At 51.9% G+C, this 10,549-nt stretch overlaps 1 protein-coding gene across 1 annotated transcript; it reads left to right on the forward strand.

Annotated features, from left to right (window-relative positions):
* Positions 1 to 3,425: 3,425 nt before the first annotated feature.
* On the forward strand, positions 3,426 to 8,888 carry SP5 (Sp5 transcription factor). Its single transcript, XM_035331801.1, has 3 exons — positions 3,426 to 4,652; positions 5,047 to 6,137; positions 6,174 to 8,888. Exons 1-2 carry the CDS (start codon positions 4,602 to 4,604, stop codon positions 6,100 to 6,102), a joined length of 1,107 nt encoding a protein of 368 aa, XP_035187692.1. The 5' UTR covers positions 3,426 to 4,601; the 3' UTR covers positions 6,103 to 6,137; positions 6,174 to 8,888.
* The last annotated feature ends 1,661 nt before the right edge of the window (positions 8,889 to 10,549 follow it).

Raw genomic sequence — 10,549 nt, forward strand, 5'->3', positions numbered from 1 at the left:
TGTATTTTTACAATGCTGGATTAATCCGTTCAGCCAAATCGATAACAATGTGGCAGCCATATGATCATCCAGGGCTAAAGTGTAGGCTGAACAATGATCTTTCTGTCTAAACTTTGTGCTGTTCATGTTTTTAACACAGTAGAGAGACAAGCAGTTGTTTAATTCGTCAATAAATATATTAACTAACTAAAATAAATTACAGTGAGACCCAGGTTTTAGCCAGTACACTCTTGGTAGTTAAAAAGAGACAAGTTTAATTACCTTAATTACCTTTTAATTGCGCAGTGAGCAATCGCAGAGTAGGAAAATAGTGGCTATACATACCTGTACTCATAAAATAAAAGGTTTTCCCCAGACAAATGCATTTTACCAAAAATACACAGGCTTTATTATTATTATTATTATTATTATTATTATTATTTTCTTTATCTAATGTTTCCCAAAATGAGAGGACAAGCAGGCTGGACACATCAGATCCTTTTCAGCTGCTCACCAGAGTCTTGGCTTGCTTTCTATTTTATAAAAGTCTGTATCTAGCTATTAGTGTGGTGCAGAAAAGGCAGCCGTGTATGCCAGAGGCAGAAAGGCATTTCCAGAGGGCTGGAAATGATCATTTTGAACTGAAAGGTGTCCCAGGCATTCCAATCGGAGCCAATAATAACACTTTCAGTATTGATATAGTTAAGAGTCTGACTCCTTTATGAAGTATGGCTGCAAGGGGAGAAAATATATCCAGAAATGTTCACCGATGTTCCCTAAGGCAGGAGGAGGAGTCACCAAGGGCCAGCCAAGGAAGGAGCAGGAGATGAATGCATTAAGATATTTAAACTTTTAACAGCAGGCAGTAAAACTGTAGTGATGCATAAAATTTGTTCTACTTCTTTTAGAGGGTAGCTCAGCTTTCAGAGGTTTGGGAAATCCTCTATTAATCTTTGTGAAATCCACACCTAGACTGGGAAATGTCGAGGCAAGTCTTTAAATCCTAAATATGTCTCTGCTTGTGTTGATTGTGTCTAGGGTTTTGTGGTTTTCGTTCATGCACAGAAACACAGGAGATGCCATAGCAGTTTTTAATCTTTCTTTTATTTTCATCTCCTACTGAGGTTCAAATGAAACTGTTAAAACTTAAGAGATATAATTTTGTTAAAGCTGTTGGTAATGCGAAGCCAGTAAACAGGGCATATACACTGTCATGGTAAACATATGGTCTGATGGCTTCTGCTACGCCAGTCGTGTCGCCTAGCATAAAAAGGACAACGTGCTGACATAAATAATAATAATATTAATGGCACGTAAGTCATAACTTTTGGCAACATACCCATATATGCTTGGAGCTACGTAGATGGGTTAATCTACATGACTTCTGGTGAAACCTCACGCTGTTGTGGATAGGTGGTTTCTTTTAGGACAGTTTTAAACCAGACAGTTGCAGTCTGAATGAGGGATGGTGTGAAGACACTGGCTTCTGGAGCAAGTTTATTTAAAGCCTGTTCAGGTTTAAAGCCTGCATGCTGTCATGGAGGACTTGACTGGGAGGCTTGGCTGAGTGTTAATGCAGCTGTTCCCTTAAAAATGCTCTTGTTTCTGTTTCTTTGTCACAATCGCTAAAGAACAAGTGTTTCGTTTGAGGCAGTCCTGGATTCCCAAGCTGGGCAGGCAGGTGGCCAGAGCCCATCCAAACTCCCCAGGGCTGTTCGTGGCTGTGCTGTGCCCTGGCCGAGCTGTGGGACCGGGGGCCCATGGGAGGGGGCTGCAGCGGGCTGGGGGTGTCAGAGACGAACTGGTGGGGGGCGCTGGCAGGAGGCTGTGGCAGCGGAGCCGTCCCTGGGGCAGGCTGTGGGCAAGGAGCAGACAAAGGCCCAGGGGTGGGGTGCTCTCTGCCCAGGAGGCAGCGGCACAGCAGGGATTTGGGGGCCCTGGCAGCTCAGCAGCTGTTGTTACAAGTATCACTTCCTCTGCTACCTGCACTCCAGCCAGGCTCCAAAGAGACCCGCATGGTCAGTCAGTCACACTGGGACTCGTGAATTTGGAAAAGCCCGATTTTGAGGACGCCTGCCTCACTTTTTTTATCCATTGTGTTGAAGTCATCCATTGCTGTCCAACCCAGCGTGGCCTGCACCCCTCTGACCCCATGGCTGCAGGGCTGTTTCTGTGAGGGGGATCGGTCCCCCCGCCACCCATCATGGGCAGCTGAGCAGGGACAGGGGGACAGGGGCCTCTTGAACCCCCAGCCCACGGGACGCTCAGGGACGGGGCAAGACAGGGGCACAGCTTGCTCTGTTGCAGCTCTGTGGGGTGGCTGGAGACCATCGGGCTCCCCTTTGCCTGGGGGCAAAGCAGGGGCTCCCCGCTCTGCCCTCTCCAAGCTGCCCCTTGCCCAGGAGCCCTGCAGCCTGGCACGGGCTGCTCCGTGCTGCTCCCCAGCCCAGTGCCTCCCTGCCTTACGCTGGGATGGAGTGGCAGCCCTTTTCTCGGGGAAACAGCGCTCTGTGTAACTGAATTGACACTTGGCCTTGATACCTGTATCTCCTGATAACTGAAACAAATTTCTAAAATAAATATTGTACTTTGATCTTCCAGCCCTGCATTTTTAATGACAGCTCTGAACATCACTTCATTAAGAATACATTTCAGAGAGACTGAAATGCTCCGAGTTTGAACACTAATTATTTGTACAGAAAATTATGACTGCAACGTTTCATTATTCAGCCCATTGGTTTCTTCCAGAAATGAGAAATTACTCTCGATTTTTAAGTAATGTACTTTCTTGGATGCAGATTTATGGCATCCGTAGTAAGGCATCTGTGTAGAAACTTGCCCAACTTCCCACTAACTCTTCTGTAATGTGGCAAACCATTTCGGTTAACCGAGATGTCTGGGGAAATAATGTAGGTTAAAGGCTGGGGGGGCTCCTGCACTACCTATTGACGCTCATTTCGTTTCCTTTTCGTGGGCCGGGGGTGGGTTACGCCGATGGTGGTAAAGGGGCTGGCGGCCCGCCTCGGGGCCGGGGCCGGGGCCGTGCTGCACGGGCCGAGCTTTCGCTTCTCGCCGGGCCTCGAGGCGGGGCCGTGGAGCGGACCGGGCGCTGAGATCCCTTCAAAGGGAGCGCTCTGAGGCCAGCCCTGCGCGTCTTGCAAGTCTTTGAGCGGACAGCGATTGTTCCCACAGGAAGGGCAGATAGCGATCTCTGCGTGCTGGCGCTTAGCGGGACTCCCGCGGCGGTGTGAATACAATTGAACCCGACGGCCGCGGGCGGCATCGCCTTACCTGGGCGCGCAGCTCCGGGGGCCCCCCCGGCCCGGCCCGGCCGCCCCGCGCCTTCGCCACGGGCGGGGAGCGGGGGGGGGGGCCCGCCCGGGGGGGGGGGGGGAGGGGGATCGTCGGGGGGGCGCTCTCCGTCCCCCCCCGCACGCGTGCATGGCGTGGGGACCCGAAGGGCGGTGGAGCGGGGCGCTGGAGCCCAGCGGGGTCGGGCGGGGAGCGGGGGCAGCCCGGGGCTGGCTGGGGGGGCCGCCTGCTGTTCTCCCTGCCCCGCCGCCTGCAGCACTGCCGGCCCGGCCGCCTCTCCTCGCGTAAGGGAATCGCGCCTGTGCCACCCGCTAGGGAACTGGAAACTTTTCAGCGCCGCTTCTCGGCTGCTCGCTCGCTCTGTCTGTCTGTCGCGGTTCCCACAGCCGATGCCCCCCCGCCGTCCTTTTGCCGAGCCCCGGCTCGGCGCTGCCCCCGCGGCCCCCTGCCAGCCGGGGGGGGCCCGGCAGCGCGGGCTGAGCGCGGGGGTCCGGAGCCGCGGCGGGGGCTCGGCGCGGCGTAGTCACGGCGGGGACACGTCCCTGCGGCCGGGGGGCGCGGGGGGAGCCCCTGCCCGCTGCCGGGCAGTTCTGCGGCGGGACCCAGCCCCGCCAGGTGAACTCGCCGGGCCGCTGCTGTTACTTGGGGCCGTCAAACACCGGCAGCGGAATCCGGAGGCAGATTTCTTGGGCGATAACAAAGCCACGTCGCCACTTCAGGGCTCTGCCACAATTCCGTAGGAGAAAAAAAAAAAAAAAAAAAAAATCACCGAGGGAGGGGGGGATCCAGTGTCTTGCACATCCAGTGCGAGGGTCTCCAGGCGGTAAGGGGTCCTTTGATCAAGAAAATCCAATTATTTGTGTATATACATTTCCCACATAGTGATTACTTCATTAATTGTCCCGCCTTTATCTCCTCCCTTCCCATCCCCCCTAATAATCAGTTCTTTTATCCAGACCAACAAACACACCATAGGAGCTTTGTGGATTCAAAGGATTTGCTTTCGCTTCTGAAAGAGCCGCTATTCTTTGATGATTGGGTAGCGGCAAACTTCAAAGCCATAAATCTTCCCTCTGACTGGCTGGCGGCCCAGCAAAGTCCTTATCAAATTCTTGGAGGTGATCCTGGTGCAGGCAGACGGGCCGCGGAGATCGCGCGGCGCGGGGGGGTGGCACAGGCACGGAGGCGAGGGGAGCGGAGCGGGAGCGGAGGGGAAGCGAAGCGAAGCGGGCAGCTCCTCGCCTTCCCCGCGGCGTCTCCATGCCTCGGCAGTGCCCCGGCGCCGTCCCCTCGCCCCGGGCGCAGTAGCCATGGCCGCGGTAGCCGTCCTCCGGAACGACTCCCTCCAGGCTTTCCTCCAGGTCAGTACCCGCGGCTCCGGGCGCCCCCCTCCCGGGGCTCCTTCGGCAGGCCTGGCCGGGGGCGGCGGGCAGGGCCGCGGGGAGCCCGGGGCCAGCCCCAGGCAGCGCCCCGGGCGGGGGGCGCGGGGCAGGGGCAGCTCCGGGGCAGGCGCGGGGGCAGCGGCGCTGGCCGCGGGCGGGAGCAGGGTGCGGGCGGCCCCGGGGTGCGGGGCGCCGGTGCCGGAGCCGGTCCGGTCCCGGCGGCTCGGCGTGCGGTGCCTTCGGAAAGTTTGTCGCCGGTGCGGGGAGCGGCGGGGCTTCACGGGAGCGCGCAGGCGGGCGGGGGCGCAGAAAGTTTCCCGCGGGGCCGGCGAGTAACGCGCTCCTCTCCCCCCCTGCCTCCCGCTCCGCGCAGGACCGCACCCCCAGCGCCTCCCCGGACTTGGCCAAGCACTCGCCGCTGGCTCTTCTGGCCGCCACCTGTAGCCGGATCGGACAGCCGGGCGCGCCGCCCTCGGATTTCCTGCAGGTCTCCTACGACCCGACGCTGGGATCCCCCTCCAGGATCTTCCACCCGTGGAGCGGCGAGATGCCCGCGCACTCCCCGGGGGGGCTGCCGCCGCCGCACCCCAGCCTGGGGCTGACCCCGCAGAAGAACCACCTGCAGCCCTCCTTCGGGGGGGCGCACGAGCTGCCCCTCACCCCCCCGGCGGACCCCTCCTACCCCTACGAGTTCTCCCCCGTCAAGATGCTGCCGTCCTCCATGGCCGCCCTGCCGGCCAGCTGCCCCCCCGCCTACGTCCCGTACGCCGCCCAGGCCGCCCTGCCGCCCGGCTACTCCAACCTGCTGCCCCCGGCGCAGCCCTGCCGGCAGCTGTCGCCCAACCCGCCGCCCGAGGACATCCCCTGGTGGAGCATCCAGCAGCCCGGCGCCCCGGCCGGCTGCGGCCACCGCTTCCCCGCCGCCGCCGCCGCGCTGCCGCGGAGCCTGGTGCTGGGCCACTCGGACTTCGCCCAGTACCAGACGCAGATCGCCGCCCTGCTGCAGACCAAGTCTCCCCTGGCGGCCACGGCCAGGAGGTGCCGCCGCTGCCGCTGCCCCAACTGCCAGTCGGCCGCTGGCAGCGCCCCGGAGGCGGAGCCGGGCAAGAAGAAGCAGCACATCTGCCACATCCCCGGCTGCGGCAAGGTGTACGGCAAGACGTCGCACCTGAAGGCGCACCTGCGCTGGCACACGGGCGAGCGGCCCTTCGTCTGCAACTGGCTCTTCTGCGGCAAGAGCTTCACCCGCTCCGACGAGCTGCAGCGGCACCTGCGGACTCACACGGGCGAGAAGCGCTTCGTCTGCCCCGAGTGCGGGAAGCGCTTCATGCGCAGCGACCACCTGGCCAAGCACGTCAAGACCCACCAGAACAAGAAGCTGAAGGCGGCGGCGGACGGCGTCAAGCGGGAGGACGGCCGCGACCTGTGACCGCCGCGCGGGGCAGGGACCCGGGGCAGGGGGCGGCCGGCGGCGGGCCCGGCGAGCGGGAGCCCGGCGAGCGGGCGGCGCCGGGGGGAGCCGCGGGGCCCCGGTCGCGGTCCCGGTGCCTGTCCGGGCGCTGCCTCCCCCCGCTGCCCCCCGGGGCGCGGCCGCTGGGGCGGGAGCGGGGCGGCCAGCGCGGGGCCCGGCCCTCGGTGCTTTCAGGGGAAAAGACTGGCGTTGCGTGTACAGGTTATTTAACGGTTCTCTATGGACACGAGTGTTTCTTCCCTCCTCCTCCTCCTCCTCGGCTCCGTGCAGGGCCCCAGCATGAAACGTTTCTGTAAAGCGACCCGCGATTGCAGCGTGAAAATAATAAACACGTTAACACTGGGGCCGCGCTGGGGACGTCCCGCCGAGTCGCCGTCGTTTGATCGCCCCGGGGCTCCCCGCTGAGGCGCGGCCGGGCCGGGCCCCTGGCGGAGCGCAGCGCCCCGTGGCGGGGGAGGCGCCCGGCAGCCGCTCCAGGGAAACACCTCCAGGAGCTCCCGCTGCCCGCGGCCGGCCCGGGTTCTATTTATTTATTTTTTTCCCTCCACGTGGAGCCGTGAGCGTAAAGGGGGAGCACGTGGAGCCGCCGCTGGGAGTCACTGCGCGGGTCCGTGCGGCGGGCCGGGCTTTGGCTGTGAGCAGAGGTAGGCAGGCGGGGACACCCGCCTCGGGGGCCGGGCTGCAGGGCTGGAGGCAGCCAGCCCTTCCCTGCCCTTCGCTGCCTGTGGCGCGGCACTGCCAAAACGTGCCTTCAGCATCGTACCTGTGGGCAGACCCGCGGAGTTTAAGGGTAAAATGCCTTCCCTCCTCCCCGTGTGCCGAAATGGCGGCCGCTTTGCTGCTGAGGGGAAGGTGCTCGGCCCAAAGCTGTGTTCCAAAGTACCTGGTAGTTGTTAGAGCTTTTAGGGTTTCCTATGTGTCGTTAGGCATCGCGTCAGTTTAGGCTGACATTAATGTTGGCAAAGTTATTTGAAAATAATGAGAATTTTTGCGTAGCGAGTTCCCTATTTCTTTTTCTGACTGAAAATTGTATAAAACAAACCGATGAGGAACCTGATCAATCATTTGCTAAATCTTGCTTTTAAACATCGAGAATATGTTATTTTGCCATATATTTTCACCAAGTCAGCTCTATTCTGTGGTTGCCTAATGAGACAGACAAACAAGAAGTGCTGCCCGAAACTTCGCTCGGACTGAGCTGGAGCCAGACTGCCGCAGATGGGTTCCTCCGGTGGCGGTTGTCAAACAAGCTTTGGCACAGCCGTAATTACAGAGATCCCCTTGGCCAAGGAGTTCGGAATCAAGAGAAACAACAACTTGATAGATGTTCGTCACAGCAGAATGTGTAAAACTGATGTGGGTATATGTGTGTTAAATACTGGAAAGAATATATTCTCTCAGGAAATAATGAGATGAGACAGTATCAGTAGAGCTCTCGCATCTAAAATAATGAGAAGTTAATGGACAGTTACCACAGTACAGCTATTCAACAGTATTTTAGTGTTTATTATTCTGAATTAATTTCTCACACCAAATTCTTAGGGTCAAATAATTTAATTAAAAAACAATCAGTTGTTTACTACTACAGAACCTTCTATAAGCTGTCCTATGATAGAAAGCATTAAGCAAAACACCTTTGGCATCACTGGTTAGCACTCTTGCCAGAGATTTCGTCTCTAGAAGTATGTTGAAGGATACAATAGTGATTTAGTGATGCAGAAAGAGTGCCGGCAACAGAGGCAATAACGGACCCAATCCAGAAGTTCTCACTTTAAAAAGTCATTGAGACAACAACGCATCCCATTTGCAACAGACACTTAAACATGTCATCTAGCATAATCTTTCTGCTTTTTAAAATGTTTCCTGGCAATCAGAGGCAACTTCCTTCCTTTCTTTGAGATTAAGTTACATTAAGAATGTAAGAATTCAAGACTGCTTTAAAAATAGTTTGTTTCACTAAATAGCCGTTCAGTTCTATGTACAGATCAGACCTACCTAAAATGGACAGTAATGGAAAGTGGTTGTGTTGAACACAGTGGAGGGGAAGTGACAGTATCCCCGAGTATGAAAGATCCGCTTATAGGATAGAATCATGTATTTGGATGTTGCCACCGGAGAATGGCCTTTCCCTGCTAAGTGCCAAGATCAAGAGGAAGCATTGGCGTGAAGTGAAGCAGTGTATGGGCTGCTTTTGGCACAAGCTTAGCCTGAGTAAGAACTAGAGAACAGCTCTGGTAGAGCAGATGTAACTAGCAGAAAATAGCCAGATAATTATCGTGATTTGTAAGCCGGGCCATTATGGAAAGATTTTGCTCCAGTTAGATGACAAAGTGAATATACCCAGCATCTGCGTTGACTGGTCTAGCCAGATTCTTTTGGGTTCTTACTCAGTTCTCAAGACAGAACATGTACTGAAACACTGACAGCTTTACCACTCCCTCAGTTACTTGCAGGCCCACACTTTAGGCTTTAACCAATAGCTATATCCCAGGGTATAGGGCCAGCACCATATTCAGAGTGAGGGTGGTAAATGTTTAAATATACATATATGTAAATCATGTTGATGCTGTAGCCTTTGCACCTTGTATAATGTCTGTATAACATCTGCATTTAAAGCATGAAAGTGCACAGGTTAAAAATATGTACGATCAAAATTAGTTAAATATCTGTCATGAGAGATGCATTTAATTGAAAATCCATGATGTCAAATGCTAATTAAAATCTTAATCTGTGAGAACAGTTTAAAAAAAAAAGAAAAAAAAAAAAGGAAAAACAGAGAATTAGGCATCCGTGACACAAGGTAAGTAAAAGTTTATATTTAATAAAACATTATTTCACTAAAGCTTTTAAATAGTTCATTGGAAAAAGAGGGCATATCAATCATAGCTGTTTCATATTCATCTCTAAATAGCTAAATCATATGATAGCTTTTCAATTGAAATCGTTAAACTTTTATAGTAATATGGCATTTAAATATACATGTGACCTTTCTGATATATGGGTAGAGCGTTACAAAAATATATTGCTTACATCTCAAGAATTTATTTCTAGTTGGCAAATTACACTCTATAATAAAATTAACTTTTAATTTTGCATTCACAAAATACATTTTACACTTTTAGCTGTTTCCAATCAACTAGAACAGCTGTTCATTTTATAAAATTAAATGATTAATATTCTTTTTAATTACACATTTTGAGTACATATGCTGTTCAAGGTCAATTCAGTTCTGAATTTTAAATCTTAAATGTCATTGGTATAATAGACACATCAAATAAACTCATTCATCTCATAGTTAATTCAAGTTAATTAATCTCAACCAAAAAAAAAAAAAGTCACGATATAGTTTTAAAACTTGAGATTTGGCATGTTTTCTGTGTTGAAAAGTGACTTTCATACTTAGGCAAACTTTTAAGTTGAGAATAAAAAAAAAAAAAAAAAGTTCTTCATATAATTTTTAAACATATTGTTCATCACGTTATTTTTAGTTAAGGGCCAAATCATGTGACCCTAATTTGGGTTTCATCACAACAGAGATTTCATGTTGATGTGAATACGACTTTCACCTGAGACAGGGTTGCAAGATTTAACTGTTGGTCCTGGCTGCCTATGCTTTCACAGCAGTAATCCCACAAATGTGTAACATTGTATTTCATAGCTCCTCAACTACTATTACAAAAAATGCAGGATAAAAATTTTTGTTACTAACAAATTGCTTTCTAGGTGCATCAGAAGATAAAGTAAAAAAGAAAGATGCGTCTTTGTTAAGGTAAGTAGAAATGACAGAACATGGTGTTGATGCTTTTGTTTAAAGAAAGGTAAAAGATTTTCTTTTAAATCATTTGATGTTAAAATGTGTTTTTATAATATCAAAACTACTGGCTTTTGCTCAAAAAATAACCCTTGATCTACTAGTTACAATATTGAGAATTCTACTTTAACGGGAAACTGGGCATAAAATCAGTATCAGAATACAGGCCAGTGTTCTAAGTTATCTTAGACCATATTTTTAAATTGTTCTGAATGAATCCTCTCATATAAGTTTCTGTATTTCTTTATTCAGTTACCGTATCTTTGCAGCTTTATTTCCTATCTAAATTTCTGTCTTTACTCAATATCCCTCTGATGCAGCATTTTTTCAAACTGCATTGAGAAACGTGCCTTTCCTAAAACTGTTACAGTGATTATTCTTTTCATACTAAAGTACATATGTAAGTTTTAGGAAAGTTAAATTATTTGCAGATTTTAAGGGATTGCATTAAGTTTTGAAATAACTTAATTAATGATTTTAATTTGCAAATTCTCACCCATCTAATATTAGCCTTGACTACTGAAGAAATAAGGAGTATAAAATGCTGATCTTTTGGGTTTCTTATATCAGACAAAATACACATTCTACTGTTCA

The sequence above is a fragment of the Oxyura jamaicensis genome, chromosome 7 (assembly GCF_011077185.1).
Source record: "Oxyura jamaicensis isolate SHBP4307 breed ruddy duck chromosome 7, BPBGC_Ojam_1.0, whole genome shotgun sequence".
Classification (NCBI taxonomy): Eukaryota; Metazoa; Chordata; class Aves; order Anseriformes; family Anatidae; genus Oxyura; species Oxyura jamaicensis.

Coding starts and splice junctions, on each gene's coding strand:
- SP5 (XM_035331801.1), top strand. CDS start 4,602: ATGGCCGCGGTAGCCGTCCTCCGGAACGACTCCCTCCAGGCTTTCCTC. Junction 4,653..5,046: donor CCCTCCAGGCTTTCCTCCAG/GTCAGTACCCGC, acceptor CGCTCCGCGCAG/GACCGCACCCCCAGCGCCTC.